This window comes from Amblyraja radiata, chromosome 5 (assembly GCF_010909765.2).
Source record: "Amblyraja radiata isolate CabotCenter1 chromosome 5, sAmbRad1.1.pri, whole genome shotgun sequence".
In the NCBI taxonomy this organism is placed as follows: Eukaryota; Metazoa; Chordata; class Chondrichthyes; order Rajiformes; family Rajidae; genus Amblyraja; species Amblyraja radiata.
The window spans coordinates 65,984,813-66,007,896 of NC_045960.1; the positions used below are offsets into that span (position 1 = coordinate 65,984,813).

A 23,084-nucleotide genomic window follows, 5' to 3' on the forward strand; every position below is an offset into this window, starting at 1 on the left:
GCTGAATGTGCGTTAAGGAGTCTGTACAATATAACGTGAGGAAATAACTACAAATGAACGCGAGAAAAATAGAGGGCTGCAAATAAGTGGGAGAATAAGATTCAAGAGGAGAATGTACCTACAATAAAGGCGGCTTGTATGGGGAAAGAGACAAGCGCTGTATCTGGTGAGCCCGCGAGTGCGGCTGAACCGCATTATGGCGAAAGTGGACGCCTGGACGAGGAGAGCCGCAACATATCCAATGTACCGCAGTGAAGCCGAGTGCGGCAACCAGCAGCGAGCAGCACTTTTCCCCGGCGATGGCAACATAGCGCCGATGTTGCCGCAGGGATCCCGCTGCTGATCACAGCGTCTACTGCTCCCGCCAGCGGCTTCGCTCCCCCGCAGCCGGCGCCAGTTCCCGGGCTGAGCAGGTGAGCGACCCGCCGGCGTCAACTCCGGTAAGTGCCCGCCACCCGGAGAGAGGGAGGGAATGTATCAAATATGGCCGCGAAGTAGCAGCTCTCACGCCGCCCCCCGGGATCCAAGCTGGGCTTCTAAGCTGCACCGTCGCCCCTCCCTCCCTCCCTCCCCGTCTAAGTGCCGGCGATCGCGGGGAGCGCTCTGCAGGACCAGGTACAAGTCTACCGGCCCCTCTCCGCCGCCCGCAGTCCGGGTGCCGGCACTCTCTGCTTTGCTCTCTGCCTTCCCCCTTCCCCTCGGTCCCCGCTCGAGTGAGCGGGAGGAGGTTTCTCTTCCGCCCTCGGCGTGTGTGGATGAGAGCAGCGAATGAGCGGCGAGGTTTTACTGAGCAGTCGCTGCCTCTGCCCGCTCACTTTCTGCACAAGTTGCCGGAGGGATTTGCCTGGAGGAGTTTCTCCCCCCACCCACCCCCCATGGGACGAAGTAGGTCCCGCTAACTTGTGCTGTTTTCATGCTACTCTCGTCTCATCCCCCAACCCACAGAAGTCGCCGGACGATTTCATTTCTTCTAACACGTTGAGGTGAATTATTAACATTTTACAGTTGAACACTGCAGCGGGAACAATGTTCGCTATTGTTGTATTTCTATTCATGGGATATGGGTGGAGAGTTGGGGAGGAATTTGTGTCGTTACCAAGTTAATGTGTGACCTGGAGTTAAACATAAATATTCTTATCCGAAGTTAATGTTCATAAAGTGGGAGCCGCCGACTTTATTTTGCTTGCTCTGGGGTCTTGTACTTGGAGTGGTATTGTGGAATGTTTTGCAAGATGATTTTGGTTCTGACTGCTGGTAAATTTGCGGTTATAATGTATTTTTCCCACAGTGCTCGCTATGCGATGGCTTTTAAAAAAAGACCTAAAATCTTTCTGGGGATTGATGTGGAACTTAACAGTTACTGGAAAGCTGTCGTGCAGTTTAAAATGAACTAAAGGATCAAATAAGTTTAGCAGAAGATGTTGCTTTAATGCACAGAGTATAACTAGAGCTACGTTAAACGTGCAAATACTGTATGCATGTACTTTTACAGTGAATCTCACACCAGTCAAATGGTGCTGCGTTTTAGCTGAGGTTAATTGTTCCATGCTTTAAGCATTTTTATCTGAGTAGGACTATGGGTTTGCAACTGTACACGATGTAGACTTGTGTTCACTGTCATTGAGCAATTTGCCAAAACAGTGTAAAATGAGAAACAAGTGTGTATTATATAAACAGAGTGATGGTATGAAGAATCCGCATGTCAGTGCCCGAGTTGACATGATATACTCTCACTTTTAAATTCGACAAACCCGTGATAAATTCGACAAACCCTGTTTCTGGTATCTTACACTCAAAATCTTGCTGGACTTGGTTAGTTAGCTGAAGGGGAATTGTGGCAGTGTGAACACTGTTCTGATATCTTTGTTCTCTATCTGTGTTTCGGATTTCAGAGGTTTACTCCAGTGCTTATGCTTCAGGCAAGGAAAGTGATGCACATTCACGTGATGTGATGCCATTTATGTCACCGCTGATGTATAGTGGATTATAATCATTGCATTTGCAGAAAGAAAGTGATGTCTACATACTGAATTTGGAGAAGGCCTTGATTGAATGTGCCTTACATTAATGGCTTAGAAGCTGAAAGGCATAAATAAGTCTTCAGTTTCTGTTGATTGTTCACTTTGTAAAATAAAGTGTCTCATTGCTGATGGTGATTTATCTTTTTTCAGTGAATTGTTCACTTCTGCAAAGACATTTGCTTGTGAACTGTAGATAAATTCCACGGGACACTATTAATTCACTTTTATCATTAGAGGTAGTTATTTAGTAGAGATTAGTTTCTTTGTAATTATAAAGTAGTAATCTGGTTGATACGAGGAGGATTAAGTCATAAAAGTCGGTGAATGATATGTGTTTGAAGCCTAATTTAAAAAAAAAGGATTTTCAGATATCTTATGCATAATGGCTCGGCAATTTAGATTGTACTTGCGGTTTAACAACCAAAACAAGTCTGATTTTTGGAAAGTGGCAATGCTGCATATTCATTGTCCATTCCCAGTTGCCACTGCACATCCTTTTGCGATAAAATACGATAGAACTATTTATCCCAGGAGGTAATTTTATTTGCCAACATAAAAAAACACAAAGTACATGAAACCTGACATTAAAGTGATGAGTGGAAAGGCTTTGGGGATGTGCAAAGATTGTGGGGGGTGGGTGGGGGGGGGGGGGGGGGGGGGGGGAGGAGGAGGAGGAGGAGGAGGAGGAACGGAGTCGGGCTCAGTCTACCCCACGACAAAAGGGGGAGGAGTTGTAAAGTTTGATAACCACAGGGAAGAAGGATCTCCTGAGGCGTTCTGTACTACATTTTGGTAGAACCAGTCTGTTGTTGAAGGTACTGCTCAGGTTGACCAGTGTGTCATGGAGGGGGTGAGCTGCATTGTCCAGGATGCTTCACAGTTTGAGGATGACTTTAATCGACTGTAATCCAAGTCACAGCTAAAAATGTTTCTCTGTTGAACCTGTGGAGTGACGAACGAATCACTTTCTAGCTGGTTTAAGATGTAGTATCTATGTACTTTTGTGTTGGTTGTAGATCATGATTGACTTGAGTTTGCTTTAGCCAACTGAAATGTCTTTTGATATATTTAGGGCAGTTACACATGCTATTGTTTCATATCTGAGGTTAGGTTCAGTGCAAAGTTGTTTTGCTAGAAATTGAACTCTATTAGGAAACAGACTTCTTCCACTGTTTTATCTTTATAGAAACATAGAAACATAGAAATTAGGTGCAGGAGTAGGCCATTCGGCCCTTCGAGCCTGCACCGCCATTCAATATGATCATGGCTGATCATCCAACTTAGTATCCCGTACCTGCCTTCTCTCCATACCCTCTGATCCCCTTAGCCACCAGGGCCACATCTAACTCCCTCTTAAATATAGCCAATGAACTGGCCTCGACTACCCTCTGTGGCAGGGAGTTCCAGAGATTCACCACTCTCTGTGTGAAAAAAGTTCTTCTCATCTCGGTTTTAAAGGATTTCCCCCTTATCCTTAAGCTGTGACCCCTTGTCCTGGACTTCCCCAACATCGGGAGCAATCTTCCTGCATCTAGCCTGTCCAACCCCTTAAGAATTTTGTAAGTTTCTATAAGATCCCCTCTCAATCTCCTAAATTCTAGAGAGTATAAACCAAGTCTATCCAGTCTTTCTTCATAAGACAGTCCTGACATCCCAGGAGAGTTGGTTGTAGATCATGATTGACTTGATCTGGGAGAGTATTTCTGTTACATGTCAACATCTTCCATGCACTGTTTCTGAGCTGAATACTGGGATCTATCAATGTTGAAGACTTCAGGAGGCAGAATATAATTATCCTCTCAATGTCTTTTGTAGAGATGCTTGCAGAAGTGTAGTTTTGCCTCGTGTTCATGTGATCGATTCCACTGTGTTTGCAGGTGTGATACTCACTAAGCCATTCCCACACCATTCACTGATGTTCTCCGCTATATCTGGGCTGGCTCCACGGCTTCCATGGTTTCTATTGGTTCAGGCCTGCTTAAGACTCTCCATTGCCAGTCAGTATATATTGTTGTGTTCCAATATCACAAGGGACATTTTATTAGAAACATATAAAATAGGTGCAGGAGGAGGCCATAAGGCCCTTCGAGGCAGCACCGCCATTCATTGTGATCATGGCTGATCGTCCCCTATCAATAACCCGTGCCTGCTTTCTCCCCATATCCCTTGACTCCACTAGCCCCTAGAGCTTTATCTAACTCTCTCTTAAATCCATCCAGTGACTTGGCCTCCACTGCCCTCTGTGGCAGGGAATTCCATAAATTCACAACTCTCTGGGTGAAAAAGTTTTTTCTCACCTCACTCTTAAATGACCTCCCCTTTATTGTGTGGCTGCTCTTGCTCTGCTTCATTTGAACAAGGATTCGCCTGAGCAGTATTTTCAGAGTGAGGAATTATTGGTAGTGTCTCATTGTCGATATACAATTCTGCTTTTTAATGATGAAACGCTGTAGATTCTTAGTTATCCAATGAGTTTGTCTGTCAGCGTCATCTAATGTAATGGACCTCAGAGGAGGATGTCGCAATAGGATTTTATTTCCAAAGAATTATGAGTTGTTTCTTTGAGGAACATGATCGAGTACAGGCATATAACACAAGTAGGTTTTTTTGAAACTAAAATAATTAATGTTGTTTCCTTTTTTTTGCCAGTTGATGCAGGTCTAGGTGGCAGCTACATTTTTTTTGTGCCTTTTAAATGGAGGCACTGAAGAGCCAGTCTGTGAAATGACATGGATGTCCACCATCTGGAATATTCTGCCTAAACCTACTGTCTCCAATTCATACTGACTCTTCACTCATCTTGCTTCTTTTTAGGATGCACCTTCAAGCTATCTCTTTGTCAAAGTTAGTATCATCTGCCCCAATATATCTTGATGCAGCTCAATGTCAAATATTGTTTGGCAGTCCATTGGAATGCACTGTTATGTTCATGAGATGCTTCAAATGACAGAAAATATGCAATATAAACTTAAGGGATTACAATTGAATGAATAGTTAAATAGATGGGGTTGATGAATCATCTTGAAGGAACATGTGGGGTATAGGTTGTAGATAGCTTCCTGTAAGGGGCTTATAACAATATGATACAATAGAACTCTATTTATTCCAGGAGGGAAATTGATCTGCCAAAAGTCATAAAACACAAAATACATGAGACATGAAATTAAAGTGACGAGTGGGAAGGATTGGTGATGTGCAAAGATGGGGGAGGGGGAGTCAGTCTACCCCACGACGGAAGGGGTTAGGAGTTGTACAGTTTGAAGGATCTCCTGTGGCGTTCTGTCCTGCATCTTGGTGGCACCAGTCTGTTGCTGAAGGCACTCCTCAGGTTGACCAGTCTGTCATGGAGGAGGTGAGCAGTATTGTCCAAGATGCTCCGCAGTTTGAGAAGCATCTTCCTATCCAAGACCACCTCCCATTAATCCAACTCCAGGACGGAGCCAGCCTTACTGATAATTTTGTTAATCCTTTGTCTATTCTTAAGGGCCTGTCCCACGAACATGCGACTGCATGCGGCAAGCGCGACCTAACGTGGTTGCTTGAGCCGTATGGCCTCGCGGGGCCGTTCCCACTTCGATCCCCGGAGCCGTATGGAGTTGTGCGGGGCTGGTCCTGACATAGCGCGGGGCTCCGAAAAACTGACACTGTCCAAAAATTCCGCGCGGCAACGGCCTGCCGGACCGCAACCGCATTGAGGCCATATGCACAGCCTCGAAGGGCGTGCGCAGCGTCTCGACGCCGTACGCAGCGTCTTGACGGCGTACGCCTAGCGCAAACTTTGCTCGAACTTCACGTCAACCCGTACGGGATCACGACCTCCGCGAGGCCCCGCTTACGGTTTGGTCGCGCTCGCCGCATGCAGTCGCATGCTGGTGGGACAGGCCCTGTACGGGGATCACTCGACCTCCGCGCGGGCCCCTCTTCCGGTTTGGTCGCGCTTGCCTCATGCAGTCACATGCTCGTGGGACAGTCCTTTTACTGCGGATGTTGAAGGGGCGGAGCCTTCTCAAAACATACTGCCGTTTCTGTCCCTTCTTGTACAGGGCCTCAGCTGTCCTGGTACATTACTAGGTATTTGTATTCCCTAGTAAACTGCACATCCACACAATTGATGGATAACTCTGAAGGCATAGTTTTCATTTCTAGATTCATTGACAGCTATGGAACTTGCGATGGGTTTTGCACATAAAGGCTTCAATCTTCCTGATACTTAACTGACAGAAATTATGGCTTATCTTTTGAATAATAGGCCAGATCTCAAATAATGATGAGACTGAATACAGAAGGAGATAGACAGCGTAGCAACATGGTGTCAAGATCTACATGAGTACATGCCCTAGTTTGCATCAATAATGCTGAAGTGGAGATGATTGAGAACTTCAAGTTCCTTGGCATTAATATCACCAACAATTTGCCCTGGTCCAATCACATTGACTCTGACCATGAAATCACACCAACATCTCTAGTTCCCCGGAAGACAAATGGAATCCAGCATCTCTCAAATTACTTGTAAAGTTGCATTCTATGGTGCATCTATCTGAATGCATAACAACTTGGTTTGCAACTTCTCTGCGCAAGACTGCACAAAACTGCAGTGAATTGAGGATTACAAATATTACAGCACATCACAGTACAAGCCAGCTTCATTACAAATACATTACAAACCAGCTTCTGCCCCCTCCCATTGACTCTATCTGCGCAATGCTGCCTCAGGAAAGCAGCCGACATAATCATGGTCTCCTCGCACTCTGGTAATTCCCTCTTCTCCCCACTCCCATCAGGCCGAAGGTACAAAACCATGACAGGTCTTGCTACCAGATTGGATGGAAGCTTCTTTCCTGTCGTTATCAGATTCTTGAACAGACCTCTTGCAATCTAAGGATGTATTCTGATCATGCAGTTGCGTCCTTAGCACTTTTATTTGCATTATCTCTGCAACACAATATTCTGCACTCTGTTTCTTTTCTCTTTGCACTTTCTGTTGTACTTGTTTTGGTTGTACTCACGCGTGCATGTTTTAACTTGGACAGCATTGCCACATACATGGGAATGGAACAGTGATATTCTTATTTAGTGTAGCTTTACAGGCGCACTATTGTAACTGCACAAACAAACAAAGTTACAATAGTCAATAATGCAATGAATTATCAATGATACCAGGTAACCAGACCATAACAGTGCAACCTATACAAAGTCTGTTGAAGATGCTGTAGTTGTTGATGGGCGGCACGGTGATGCAGTGATAGAGTTGCTGCCTTACAGAAGTTACAGCGCCAGAGACCTGGGTTCGATCCCGACTATAGATGCTATCTGTATGGAGTTTGTACGCTCTCCCCATTGACCGCGTGGGTTCGCTCCGAGATCTTCGGTTTCTTCCCATACTCCAAAGATGTACAGATTTGTAGGTTAATTGGCTTGGTATAAATGTAAATTGTCCCAAGTGTGTGTAGGATAATGTTAAGGGCCTGTCCCACTTGGGTGATTTTTAGGCGACTGCCGGCGACAGTCACAGTCGTAGCGAGACACTGAAAAACTGGCTTCTCTGGACCCACCTTATGACAATGTCTATGACAAGCTACCACCTAGTCAAGCTTAGGCGACACAATTCCTAGCAACTTGGGACGTCCACCTACGACCACACATACGACAGCCTACAACAACCTTCGACCACACAGGCGACAACCTACGACAACTGAAGTCAACTTACGTCCACCCGCGACAAGGTACGACAAGCTACGACCCTGTCGGAAGACAATTCAGTCACCGGTGCCTGTTGCGGGTTGATATAGGTTGACGTAGGTAGTCGCCAATAGAAGTCAGCAACTGGCGAGAACGTCACCTGGCGTCATCCTGGCTACAACCTACGACAGGAGAAGACAAGCAATGTCAATCCCACTGTGGCCGAAAGGTCTTGAACTATTCAAAATCCAGCGGCGACAAGAAAAAAAGTTACGAAACTTGAGGAGACAACCAACAACAATACAGGCGTCACCCCGCGACCATGTGGCGACAGCCTATTTTCCGGATGTCGCCGAAGAAATCGCCGAAATGGGAGAGGCCCTTTAATGTGTGGGGATTGCTGGTCGACTCAGGCTGAAGGGCCTGTTTCCGCGCTGTATCTCTAAACTAAACGAAAGGCACGGGTGGCATGGTGGCACAGCGGTGGAGTTACTGCCTTGCAGCGCCAGAGACCCAGGTTTGACTAATGGGTGCTTGTCTGTATGGAGTTTGTACGTTCTCCCTGTGACCTGCGTGGATTTTCTCCCAGATCTCTACTATCCTCCCACACTCAAAGACGTACAGGTTTGGAGGTTGTCCGTAGTGTGTGTGGGGATCACTGGTCTGCGCAGAATCAGTGGGCCGAAGGGCCTGTTTCTGCGCTGTATCTCTAAACTAAAAAGGTTTGTTTGTGGTTATCGATAGTTAATGGGAATAAACTGTTCTTGAAACTGGGGGATCAGAGTTTTCATGCTCCCCTTCCTTTTTACCAATGGTAGAAACAAGATGAGAGCATAGGCAGTGTGCTGTGTGTCTTTAATAAAATTTGAGGCAGTGCTTCCTGTAGATAGCAATGAATGTGAGGAGATTAATACTCCAATGGACTGGGCAATGTTCTCTACTTCCTAATTAGCATAGCTTAATCAATATTCTCGAAAGCCATCATCACTGGAGCACCTCGAGGCTACATCCTAAGTCCCCTGTCCTTTCTCTCTCAACCCATGACTGTGTAGCCAATAATATCCCAATAATCTAACAGTGGAATCATAGATTGTCGATAGACTATTTGATCTTGTTAGTATATGTGTGAAGGTGAACCATGTCATTGGATTTTGAAGCCACAAGGAGCATGTTGATAAGAATGATTTATTGGGCAGTGTTATCGATTGAAATGTCTCAGCACATCCATTGATTCTGGAAGAGAAACAAATCTTAAATCTTGGATTAGGAGAATGAAATCAATTCAACAGAGGACAATCTATCTATCTCTCTTTATCTATCTATCTATCTATCTATCTATCTATCTATCTATCTATATATATTTAAAACTCTCGTGTTGGTTTGTCCGGGTTCTATTTCGTGAATATTCGTTTTAGGCAGGTGGTTAGTGTGCGTGTGAAGCCGCAGCCCCCCCACCCCCCCTCGCAACCGCACGTTGAGGGAACGGGACCCAGCTGTCTCCCCTCCCTCCCCTCTCCCCACCCCATTTCCCCCTACCCCCTCCCCTCCCGTGTGTGTGGGGGGTGGTTAGTGTGCGTGTGAAGCCGCAGCACCCCCACCCCCCCCACCACCACGCGTTGGGGGGAACAGACCCAGCGGGTCTGCACTTGGTCTAGTACCTAACTAAAACTCTGATCTTGTGCTCTTCTGGTTTGGGTGTTTTTTCTATTTGTGCAAAAACGGTACAGGATAGCGCTACGAATTTTCACCACCTTACTCACCATTCTCCCGTCCTCAAGTACAACAAATTTTGTTTCGATTGATGGTATAGCTTAAAAGTTATTAAGGTTAAAAATCTTAAAAACCGTGCATGCGCAGATTGGTCTCCTTTCCTGTCAGTCAGCGACACGCCGATTGGTCTCCTTTCCTGTCAATCAGGACGACGGCAACGCCCCTTCCTGCTCGCCAATCGACGTTTTTACTGGAGCTGAGGGACACTCTGCTGTGGCCGGCGGAGGTCTCCAACCAGACACAATTGTCGGACGGAAAGGAAGCGGCGCGGTGCCGGAGGTGTCAGCCAAATGGAAAGCGGAGAATCTCATCCCGGCGAGGAGAGCGAATAGTTACTGATCAGCCCACTGTGAGTTCCCATCGCACCACCCCCCACCTCCAGCCCCTTCCCCTCTGGTCCCCCCTGCTGGCTCCTGCCCCCCCTCCCCCGTGATACCCTTCTCTCCCCTATGACTCATCCCCTGTCTTTCCTATGAGCTCCCTTCCCCGTCCCTCCCCCCCCCAACACATCCCCACACCTCCCACACACCCCTCCCCCCCCCCTCACACTCCCTCCCCCACCCGACAACCTCCCCCACCCCACAACCTCCCCCCCACAACCCCCAGCCCACACAACTATCCCGCCCCCACCCCCCTCCCCCCCCCCCATCCTCCCCCCCCCCCCCCCTGTCCCTCCCACGCACACCCCTCCCCACCCACAGGGGAGGGAGTGCTGGGGGATGAGGGGAAATGAGCTGCGCCAGCACATTTGGGGGCTATGGGTGAGTGGTGGAATATTGCTTTGGGGGACCAGGCCTCCAGTGTGACAATGGGACCCAACTGGTCCCACTTAGTCTAGTATATATAATAACATTCAAAAATTACTAATTTATAATAAAAAGAGAAAAAACACAGGAAAGACTAAGAGACAGAGACAGAGGTAATCTTTCAAGTCCAAGATCTTTCATAACTGGAAAGAGAGAAAAAAACATTGGGGTAGTGGGGAGCGGAGAAACAAGTGTCCATCCATTAAGAATTGGACCAACTGTACACAAAGCTGCAGTTCCGGTGAAGATTGGGTTGCATAGTGCACCTGCAGAGAAACTAGAAAAAAGATGGAATCTTAATTATTATTATTGTTGTACTATGCTATTTCATTTCCTGAACTATGTATATTTTCCCTTGAAGAAAATACCATGTTTCACGAGTATGGCAATGTAAACAGCAGCCATTATGTACATGATCTATAGCGGTGAAGTAATGCAATGTATCTCCTGAAGAAGAGCTGAGCAGTCATAGGATGTTGTTTGATATGCAGGTTGCAATTACTGAGATGAGGTGCAAGATGCCACTCCTCAGCAGCTGCAGAAATAACCAATAGACTAATTCTGTTACAAGAAATCCAACATACTGGGTCAAATATCAACAGTACTAGCTCATTTTTGGATATTAATCCCAATCACTTCAGGTTCAAATCAATGTTTGAATATGCAGTAGCATTCAGAGCACCTATACCGAATTTGTAAATTGTTATGGTGGCAATGGCCATGCTAAATATCAAGAGTGCATTGAATTAAAGGCAAATATAACAGTAGGACAGAAACCTTCGTTCACAATCATCAAAAAATATATCACCCAGTGTGAGTAAGATGAGCAGAATTCAAACAGTGCCTTTTATTGTGGAGACTCGATACAAATTGTAATGACCTAGTAAGGAGGAACAGTAAGTCATGCGGAAAGCTCTACAATTCTGGGAACATTTGTTATTCAGCAAACTCCATGTGAGTAGGAGGGAGGGATAGACAAGCCATGATTGAATGACGGAGTAGACTTGATGGGCCGAATGGCCTAATTCTACTCCAATCACATGACCTTATCTGAAAGCATATGGTGGGTGTGAAAGTCAATACAAAGATCAACAATAATTGTAATGTGCTGAATGTCATTCATTGCACTTGTTGGAACATTCCTCCAGGAATGGAACTGTAAAACCCTGCCTATGCAAAACAATGGATTGAAAATAAAACTGCAGATGCTGAAAATCTGCAAGAAAAACAGAAAATGCTGGAAACACTTGGGCAGCAACTGTGGAAGGAGAAACGGATAACGTTTCAGATCAGAGATCCTTTGTCAGATCGGAATTGACTCTTCATCAGGGGAGTAGATTCCTTGTTATTTAAAAAATCACTGTTGCCACATCCACAAAATCTTCCTTTCCTGTGCTTGACAAGGTCTGTGTTAGTTTTTACTCTGCAAGAGACGTGATGGGCAATGGAAGTTTACACATTGCAAAGCTACACTTCACTATGGTGAAGTAGAATGGTTTATGCAAACATTTGAAGGATATAATTCATGTTATTTGTTTTGATCAGGCTTTGATTGCATTTATATGAAATTACAGAGTAGTACCAGTTCATAGAAACATAGAAAATAGGTGCAGGAGTAGGCCATTCGGCCCTTCGAGCCTGCACCACCATTCAATATGATCATGGCTGATCATCTCAGTATCCTGTACCTGCCTTCTCTCCATACCTCCTATATTTATACTCCCTCCTAAATATAGCCAATGAACTGGCCTCAACTACCTTCTGTGGCAGAGAATTCCGCAGATTCACGACTCTCTGTGTGAAAAATGTTTTTCTCATCTCGGTCCTAAAAGATTTCCCCCTTATCCTTAAACTGTGTCCCCTTGTTCAGGACTTCCCCAACATCGGGAATAATCTTCAATTCAATTCAATTCAATTCAATTCAATTTATTGTCATTTGGACCCCTTGAGGTCCAAACGAAATGCCGTTTCTGCAGCCATACATTACAAACAAATAGACCCAAGACACAACATATTTTACATAAACATCCATCACATTGCTGTGATGGAAGGCCAAAAAAACTTTTCTCTCCACTGCACTCCCCCCCTCGATGTCAGAGTCAAAGTCAAAGTCAAAGCCCCCGGCGGGCGATGGCGAATTGTCCCGTGGCCATTAAAGCCACGCCGGGTGATGCAAGGTCGCACACCGGGTCTTGGTGTTAGAGCCCCCGGCGTGCGCTCGCAGAGACCCGCCGCCATTCCAAGCCGCGCGGGGCGGTGCTGTAAGGCCTCGCTCCAGGTGCTCTTCAACCCCGCAACTCGGGCGGGAGAAGTCGCCGTTGCGGGAGCCCGGAAAAGCGGTCTCCCTCCAGGGACCCGCGGGCTCCCGGTGCCGTCCGCCAAACCCGCAGTTGCAGCCACCGAATCTCCGGGGGTCGGGTCGCAGCAGCGTCCACCACAGCTCCACCCGCTCTGGACTCGGCCAGCTCCGCGACGGTGAGGTGAGTTCAGCACCAGAGTCCCCGGCCTTCCTGTTGGAGGCCGCTCCTCGTTGCAGCCCCAACGACAACGGAGACCCGACAAAGAAAAGGTCGGGTCTCCCGTGCAGGGAGAGATTTAAAAGTTACCCCCAACCCCCCCACACCACCCCCACCCCCCCACACACATACCCCAACAAAAATAACAAAAACTACATAAAAACATAGACATAAAATAATAAAAACGCAGACGGACTGCAGAGGCCGCTGCAGACGAGAGTCGCACCGCCTACCGGCATCTAGATGCACTTCCTGCATCTAGCCTGTCCAACCCCTTAAGAATGTTGTAAGTTTCTATAAGATCCCCCCTCAATCTTCTAAGTTCAACAGTAGGAATACTACCAGTACACTTATTTTTGAATAATTTGCACTAAAATCTTCTGGAGACGATCCCGTGAGATAAATGACCAAACTCTACATCAACATTTCGTGTGACAAAGCCAAGAAAATCTGCTTGAAAGCAGATGTAGAAAAATGCATGAAGTTCAGATCTCTGAATTAAAGCCTGGGGTTACAGCTCTTGTGAAACATAATAATCATAAGGCGCACAAGCATCCTCATTTGATAGATGACCATTTGAAGTGAGCGCGGCAAAGATCACAGCAACATTTCGTTCAAAAAGATCACATGAAAAGTGGTATTTTTAATTAAAGGCATTCAAACGTCATCAACTCCTGTTAAATCATACAGTACGGAAACGGGTCTTTTGACCCAACTTGTCCATGACGATCAAGATGCCCTGTCTAATCTAATCCCATTTACCTGCATATGGATCGTATCTCTCTAAACCTTACCTATCCATGTTCAATTGACTTTTAAGTGTTCTTGTACCTGTTTCAACTACTTCCTCTGGCAGTTTGTTTCATATACCTACCACCCTCTATGGAAAGGGTTGCCCCGAGGGTTCCTACTAAATCTTTTCCCTCTCACCTTAAAGTTCTGGTTCTAATTCTTCTACACTAGAAAAAACTGCATTCACCCTATCTTACCCTCATGATTTTATTTTGTAAGATCACCCCTCAGCCTCCTGTGCTCCAATTAATTGGGTCCTAACTTGCTCAACCTCCCCTTGCAATTCGGGCCCTCGTATCCTGGGAATATCCTCGTAAAACTTCTCTGAAGAAGGGTCTCTACCGGTGGCGCGAGCAATGGCTGCCTCGCCAACAGTCTGTCCCTTCCTTCTCTGTTGTTGTTTAGTATGTGTTAAATGTATGTTTATAGTATTCTTTAGCTTGTTTTCTGTGGAGGGTGAGGGGTTTGGGGGAAACTTTTAATCTCTTACCTCGACAGAGATGCAAATTTTTTCCCCGTATCGTATCTCCGTCTGCACTGCGGCCTAACATCGATGAGCTGGAGGTCTCTGCTGGAGACCGACTTCGGGAGCTCTAACCGCGGCAGCCTGTGGACTTTAACATCGTCAAGCTCGCGGTCTCTGGTTGGAGACCGACTTTGGGAGCTCCAAGCCGCAGGAGCTTCGACCGCCCAGACGTGGGAGCCTTGATCAGCGGCTGCAGGGGAAATGCGGGCGCTCCGATTGCCCCGATGCATGGTTTGATTGCCCCGACCGCAAGAGGAAAATAAGGGAAGAAGATTAGACTTTATTGCCTTCCATCACAGTGAGGAATGTAGAGAATCTGCTGTGGTGGATTTTTATGTTATCTTTTATGTAGTTGTGTGTCTTGTTGCTTTTATTTTAGTATGGTAATATAAATAATACTGTACCTTAATTGGTACACATGAAACTAAACTGACCTTGGAAACCTTTGAAACCTTTGACCCAAAACGTCATCCATTCCTTCTCTCCAGAGATGCTGCCTGTCCAGCTGAGTTACTCCAGTTTTTAGTGTCCGTCGTCTGTTTAAACCAGTATCTGCAGTTCCTTCCTACACACCCACATCAGTCTGAAGAAGGGTCTCGACCCGAAACGTCACCTATTCCTTCGCTCCATAGATGTTGCCTCACCCGCTGAGTTTCTCCAGCATTTTTGTCTACCTTCCCACACACTTCTCTACACTCTTTCCAGATTGATGACATCTTTCGTGTAGGTGGGTGAGCAAAACTGAATACAATGCTCCAAGTGCTGCCTTGCCAGTGTATTGAACAACTGTAACTTAATGTCTCAACTTCTATAGTAATTTCTCTGACTAATGAAGCTCTGTAGTTGTTCTCGTAGATGACTCTGTTCTACCATACTCCTCAGTGCCCAACTGTTCACTGTGCCCTGGATTGCTTTCCCAAAATATAGCATCTCACTTATCTGAATTAAACTCCATTTGCCATCCCTCGGCTTGCTAGCCCAGCTGATCATGATTCTGCCGTAGTTCTTGATGATCATCTTCACTGTCTAAGATGCTACTTTTTTTAGTGTCATCTGCAAACTCACTAATCATGATTTGCGCATTCTCATCCAAATCATTGATATTGATGACAAACTGCAAGGGGGCCTAGCGTGATAGCTGAGGCATCCCAATAGAGACATGCCTCCAGTCTGAAGAACAACTTCAACCACCACCCTCTGCTTCCCATCATGAAGCCATTTTTGTGTCCAGTTAGCTAGTTCTGCAGGGATCCCATACCATCTAACCTCCCAGAGCTGCCTACCATATGTAACTTTTATCAATATAGACTCTGCCTCATCAACCATGTAGGTTATTTTTAAAAAAAAACCTGATAGTTTCTTCCAGATGGAAGTGAAAATGAACTAATCTGAGTTAATGCAATAACCAATATCCTTGCACCCTATAAGCATTATGCATTGCACGAGTAGAAATGTCATCCTTGTCTTAAAGACTTGTAACAGTGATATCAAAATAAAATAATAATTCGGAATTCAGTCCTTGGGGTGGTCTGCAGTGATACGTTATTGGTAGCTACGTCAATATTTTTTTTAAGAACAATGTGTTTTTTCTCTTTAAAATGGCCTCATTCTGATCATGCACAGTATCTTGAGCAGTAAAGAAAGCAACTTTAGTGGTCTGATAAACGACTCCTGGATTTTTCAACAAATACTTTATTCGAAAGTTCAAGTTGCAGCATACAGGTTTACCAGACGCGTCTGGCCACATCGGTGGTCAGCACTGAACTAACGCGCGCAGGGGAAAAACCGCACAAAAACAACAGCCCCTACCGAGTCACGTGGCCGCGGCTTCTGAACGCCGGGTTTGATATCTGCGTGCGCTAGCAGGCGCCACTACACAGCTATGGTTTACATTGTGCTCAGCATTGAGTCTAGGTAATTAATCACAGGCAGAAGAGTCACAGTTTACAGTAATAGCCAGGAGGATGTCTTGGGGAGGTTTTACCTTGGTGAAAAAGCCAAAGAAGGGCAGCACAGGAGTTGAATGGATGGCTTTAACTTAATCATCAAAGGAGTCTGTGAAAGCCCTGCTGCGATCGTGGATTTTTTGTGACATTCACATCAAATGACTGCATGTCTTGTGGAGATGCTTGATCACCTCTGTGGCTATCTAGTTTCACAAGGACTATATCCTCAGGCCATACTGTTGTAGACCTGAATATAATGTATTTGGATTTTGTGTATGGGATATGTGGCTGAAAGTGCACGATTTTAGGTTATGGAGGGCACAATGGTGAAGTTGTAGCTCCAAAATCCGGAGGCCTCTAGACTTTACTTAAGACTTTAGAGATACTGTGCAGAAACAGGCCCTTCGGCCCACGGACCCGAACAAACCGCACAGGCCTGAAATATTACATCTCATCCATGTCTTCAAATCCCATTGCAGATCTTGACAATGCAAATGAAAATAGTTTAGTAAACATTAAGGATAAAAGGCTTGTAACGATAGTAGTGCCCAAATCTGGTGATAAACTTTACCATGTGATCCCAGATCTGTCATTATAATTGCTTCAAAATTGCCCTTTGCAATGGCAATCCATCAGCATTGTCGCCGGTTTGCATTCGGTGAGATATGTTGGCCTTGTCAGCTACGTATGTCCACATCCTATGAGTAAATAATTACAAGGATACACAGTGATTTTTGGTATGGGCCTTTAGCACTTGATGTGGGTCATAGAAAACATAGAAAATAGGTGCAGGAGGAGGCCATTCGACCCTTCGAGCCTGCTTCGAGCAAGCACCAGGGTCAATTCAATCTGGTGATGGATGACCGAACCAATGCTGTCTGGTCTGTACCTCTTGGGTTATGTGGGACAAACATATGAAAGATGGAATGGCTACAAAGATTAGTAGGTGAAGTAGTAGGAACTCTGAGATCACATACAGAATATTGTGCATTGGTGTCATTTGGCTGAGAAAAGATAAACTTGCAATAGTGGGAGCATACAAAGGTTTACCAGATTGATTCTTGGATAGATGGGTTCATCAAGAGGAGAGATCAAGCAGTAAAGGACACAGTGCTGGAGTAACTCAGAGGGTCAGTCAGCATCTTTGCAGAACATGGACATGTAATATTATGGGTTGGGACCCTTCTTCAGATATACAATAAAAAATATCCAGAGAAGGAAGAAGGCAAGCACAGGGAGTCCAAGAAGAAGGGGAATGATGGAGACTGGAGAAGGGGTCGCCACTGGTAGGCAAGGACTGCTTTTCATAGAAATGGGCCTAGAGGTGGAGACAACGGAAGAAGACCTGTCCGTTATGGCAGACCCGGAACGCGTTGAGGTGTGGGTAGATGGGTACAAGGATCAGGCTTCTGTTGACCTGTCTTCATCCAAAAGAGGGAGGTCAGAGGGAATTGTAAAAATATGACGGGGGTGGGGTCAGAGGGGCGGAGGGAAGCTTGGAGAGTTTAAGCAGACTGGGCTTCTGCTCTGAGTTTGGAAAAATGCAAAACTAGCTCATTGATATTTATGAAAAGGTTTCAGAGGATTGAGCCTAGGTATGGTTGAAAACTTGAACTTGTAATGGAAGTGGAAGCTTGGCTCAGGAACTAATAGAATATCAAAGCCATACATTCTGGTTTGGTCTCATTGTATGTTAGATGATGCTGTGTGGGGAGAAATATGGGGAGATAGACCAGAGAATACTTCAGAGCGATGAAAAACTTAAAGTTGGAAAGAGAGCATTGGATGTTGGGGGTGGGCAGATTGGATGGGATGTTTGGCCAGGTAGACGAGAGGAAGGGATGGAATTACAAGGCAACTTAAGGGTTTCACTTTTCATGACAGATGTTTTGATTATTCACACAGTGGGTGGTGGGTATATGTTAGAGGAGGTAGTTCAGGTAGGTACTCTAACAACATTTGAAAGACATTTGACAGATAATTAGGAAAGGTTTGGAGGGATGTGGACCAAATGCTGGTAAATGGGTCTCGATTGGACATGGTATATTGGTTGGCGTGGACGAGTTGGCTCGAAGAGTCTGTTTCCATATTGTTTAACTCCAAATCCATGACCTCCTGTGCTTGTTGGTACACATGGCAGGGGAGAGAAGCTTAAGTCAGTTTGAGTTACAGGATCATTTTCTAGTGGTGAGCAGTGAGGTATTCTGAGATCTGGCAAAGAATAAATGTTCAAGTTAGTGATCATTGGACTTAAGCACATCTTGGATCCTGTTGGAGAGCAGGTGACACTTGTGGGCTTAATGGTGCAAGGCCCTCAGAGGATGGGGCAAATAACAAGTACCATTTAAATGTGCCATTGATTTAGGTACAAGGTACAGCAAATTGAATTTGACTCTCTGATGTCACTTTGTGGTTATTTCAAACCCCTGTTGTAAATTGGGTGTTGCTTCAAAATGAATGATGCTAGCAAAACATTGAAGGTGTTGTATATAGTGAGAATATTTCCAATCACAGCAGTTATGTCATCAGAGCCCAAGGGCAACAGGAAACCTCAACGGTACAAATTCATTTTGTGCAAGTTAACCCTGAATGAAAGATTCGGCCCTTTCATTTCTCTCTGAATTAGAATGATCTTTGTTCATTTGTGTTTCAAATTTAATCTTGTAATATTTTCCATAAAGTATATAATCAAAGCCGACCTAAATGTAGTGGTGATTTGTTTCGTTCTGTATTTCAAATCTAAGATAGCCCAAGTTTTTAAGGTTTTAAATTGAAATGCTTGGTTGTAATTATTTTTTGTGTTCGCACAATGTACAACTAGCTGGAAGAAAAACGATACTGGAAATTTTGTGAAGGGTTTTGGGTTTTGGGGGGCAGTGTTAGCTGTGAGGAGGATGCTAGGAGGCTGCAAGGTGACTTGGATAGGTTGGGTGAGTGGGCAAATGCATGGCAGATGCAGTATAATGTGGATAAATGTGAGGTTATCCACTTTGGTGGCAAAAACAGGAAAGTAGACTATAATCTGAATGGTGGCCGATTAGGAAAAGGGGAGATGCAACGAGACCTGGGTGTCATGGTACACCAGTCATTGAAAGTAGGCATGCAGGTGCAGCAGGCAGTGAAGAAAGCGAATGGTGTGTTAGCATTCATAGCAAAAGGATTTGTGTATAAGAGCAGGGAGGTTCTACTGCAGTTGTACAGGGTCTTGGTGAGACCACATCTGGAGTATTGCATTCAGTTTTGGTCTCCTAATCTGAGGAAAGACATTCTTGCCATAGAGGGAGTACAGAGAAGGTTCACCAGAATGATTCCTGGGATGTCAGGACTTTCATATGAAGAAAGACTGGATAGACTCGGCTTGTACTCGCTAGAATTTAGAAGATTGAGGGGGGATCTTATAGAAACTTACAAAATTCTTAAGGGGTTGGACAGGCTAGATGCAGGAAGATTATTCTCGATGTTGGGGCAGTCCAGAACAAGGGGTCACAGTTTAAGGATAAGGGGGAAGTCTTTTAGGACCGAGATGAGAAAATCATTTTTTACACAAGAGTGGTGAATCTGTGGAATTCTCTGCCACAGAAGGTAGTTGAGGCCAGTTCATTGGCCATATTTAAGAGGGAGTTAGATGTGGCCCTTGTGGCTAAAGGGATCAGGGGGTTTGGAGGGAAGGCAGGTACAGGATACTGAGTTGGATGATCAGCCATGATCATATTGAATGGTGGTGCAGGCTCGAAGGGCTGAATGGCCTACTCCTGCACCTATTTTCTATGTTTCTATGTTTCTATATTCCTTGTGTTCCTCATAAGTCCACATTGAGAAACTTAATCTTGCCGGTTGCCTTCGTTTGATTTATACGGTCATGTGCTAGGAGCAGAATTAGGCTATTCGTCCCATCAAGTCTACTCTGCCATTCAATCATGGCTGATCTCTCTCCCTCCTAACCCCATTCTCCTGCCTTCTCTCCATAGCCCCTGACACGCATAATAATCAAGAATCTATCTATCTCTGCCTTAAATATTAACTGACTAGGCCTCCACAGCCTTCTGTGACAAATAATTCCACACTGACTGACTGTCCATCCAACCATACTAGGGGAAATTAATTCCTGCCCGGGATTGGCATATTTCTCCCGATTTGCTCAGGCTCATGAGATTATTCTGCAGTGCTACTTTGCTTCCAAAAATGTAGGCAACCACTAACTGAACATCAAGAGTGTTTAATTGTTGTATGCCTTGTACCTAAATGGCACTTTTGTTATCTGCCCCATCCTCTGATGGCCTTGCACCATTAAGCCCATAACAATGAAATTATGTTTTGCTAGTGCTTAAAAGGCACATTAATCGCAACAACATTACAAATGAATGTAAAATAAATTAGCAGTCATTCTATGTTTACCTAACTATGATCGTGCAAATCAAATTGCATAGTGCAACCTTCATCTCTAGCAGTTCAGTGCTGAGTTCGGGATGTGCAGGGTGCTTCAAGAGCCTGATGTCTTGAGGGGAAGAAGCAGTTCTTCACCCTGGAAGTAAAAGTTCTCGGGGTCCTGTATCACCTTCCCAATGGTAGCAACATGATGACAGTGGTATGGATCTTTTGATATTAGCTGCCTTCTTGAAGTAGTCCTTCTTGTAGATCCCTTCATTGGTGGGAAGATCAGTGCCCTTGACGGACCATCATGTCCCCCATCTTTCTGTAACTTTCTTCATTCTTGGGTGTTTTCATTACTGAACCAGGCCGTGATGCTCTCTACCACGCATCTGTGGAAGTTTGATAATAATAATAATAATAATAATAATAATGGGCCTAGAGGATCTTTTATTGTCATTGCACATCAGTGCAACGAGATTTAGTATGCAGCTTCCAACCGATGTAAAAAGAATACAAAATAAATAATCTATGCGACGTGACCATCTGAGGGAGACAGTCCAGTTGGGATGGGGGGGCACTCAGCAGGGCCGGCTCAGAGCCGCTATAGCTCTGGGAATGAAGCTGTTTCTGAGTCTGGAGGTTCGGGCGTAACATCTGCCGGAGGGAAGTAGTTCGAACAGCCCATTACAAGGGTGTGAGGAGTCTTTATGGATGCTGACGGCCTTCCTGAGGCACCGTGTGTGGTAGATGCCCTCCAAGGCTGGTAGCTGTGTCCCAATAATCCTCTGCACTCTGTGGACGACGCGCTGAAGAGCTCTCCTCTCCGCCTCCGTGCAGCTGAGATACCACACAGAGATGCCATATGTTAATGATGCCGAGTTGTCTCAAACTTCTGAGGAGGTAGAGGTGCAGTTAGGCTTTCCTTGTAATTGCACGGATGTGGTGGAGCCGAGAATGTCGAGGCTCATGAAGAAATATGTTAAGGTTGGTTTTACTGTATTATTATCATTTGAATGAATATTTGATACTATGAGCAAATATGATTTTTTTTTTTAATTATCATGTTTATGGTGTATTCAAGTGGCCCAGTTGTCTACAAGTTGCCTCTGCACTATACCCAGGAAGAAATTGCAACCATCCCAAATTTATTTTCTTTCTCCAAGACAGTCTTGAATATTTTTCCTATTGCAGTGTAGTCTGACATGATGCAGAGGGCATCAGAGGACATTGAACAATATGCTAGCTTTTAAGTTGGATGCTGTGATAGCTTTAATTTCTGTGCTCTCTTGACAGTTATCTGTGCCGACGTGAGTAACAAAAACTGTGAGAGTAACTGACTGTGTGGTAAGATTGGTGCCTACCCAAACATTACGGCACTTGACTAATACTCATCCTCTCCTTTTTTTGTCTTCATCCAAATCAGAAGTTTAGTGTCTCCTCACAGTAATTCTCATATTAGCATTTTTTGTTTGGTGCAACTCAGATGGCTGCAGAGAATAATGAAAAGCACTAGGGGTTGGATGGGAAAGAGGAGAAAATGAACAGCAGTGTCAAAAATGATAAATAGACCAACAAAACCAACTTGCGGTAGACACAAATTACTGCAGATACTGGAATCCAGAGCATAAAAAACTACCTGACCTGCTGATCTACAGTAGTTTTCTTGCTTAAACCAATTTACAGGCTGGAATCTAATTAAAAGTAGTTTCCTAGACGCGCTAACTGGAGCATTTCAATTTGCTTTCAAATGAGGGTCATCTCCCAAAAGTATTTTGTAATAAAATGCATTAATTCAAAGCCTCAATAGATACCATGAGGTTTGGTCAAGGGCTTCATTTAATGCTGTGGTATGATTATCTTCACTATTCTATTTACTATGGAGATTTGAAATGGTGCTGTTGGATGCCCGTTGGTATGTGCATGCAGTCAGTAAAGTTGCACACGTACCATTTATCCCTGCCCTTCCATGGAAAATATCATGCCAGCAAATTGGCCATTTATAGAAGAAATATGAGCATTGTGACTTGCAACTCAATTTGGTGGTTAAAAAAATTAAATGAATATGGGTAATAATAATCACAAATTAAGAGTGACACAACATGAATTGAATCAATACAGGAATCAATTTGGATTTATTTTTATTTTTATGGTGGCAATAATTACCTTGGCAGTTGCTCCTGTCAGTGGGCCAATTGTAGTGAATGTTTGCCACCCTGCTGCCAGTGTTGTCACGGATGGATTTTGTTGTTTATTAAGAACTTTGTGTGCTTCAAGGTATTGCCATGATAGATTGGATCTGCTGTTCATCTTGAGAATGGTTTATTCAACAAAGGATGTTAATTTGGAAATCGCTCCTTTGAATGATAATGCTACAGCAGCACCCATGAAATCCACAAAAAGTACAATGGCAAAACAAATGTTTGGGTCGTTCCTGCTTGTGAGAGTGACAGGAGATGAGCTCAGTGCGGAGCACGATGCTGGGGAAGTAGGAGCAGACTTGAACATAAACACTGTGGACCGAATGGAGTTGTTCCTTAAGGCGAAAAGCATTATTGTCATCCCACCGAGAACAGATGATAACGATGTGTGAGAAGAGGGAGATGATACTTACTACTGCTCATGGCAAGGTGGAGACATGCGAGATGTTCGTGAGTCCA

At 44.9% G+C, this 23,084-nt stretch overlaps 1 protein-coding gene across 16 annotated transcripts in view; it reads left to right on the forward strand.

The window, feature by feature from the left end:
• The first annotated feature begins 682 nt into the window (after positions 1–682).
• The window catches only part of dtnb (dystrobrevin beta), a 448,064-nt gene continuing 425,662 nt past the window's right edge, over positions 683–23,084 (forward strand). For all 16 annotated transcript variants that reach the window (XM_033021441.1, XM_033021431.1, XM_033021442.1 and 13 more), the window contains exon 1: positions 683–983. In XM_033021441.1, the coding sequence (XP_032877332.1) occupies positions 769–983 (215 nt within the window). In that variant the 5' untranslated portion in view covers positions 683–768. The remainder of the gene's footprint in view (positions 984–23,084) is intronic.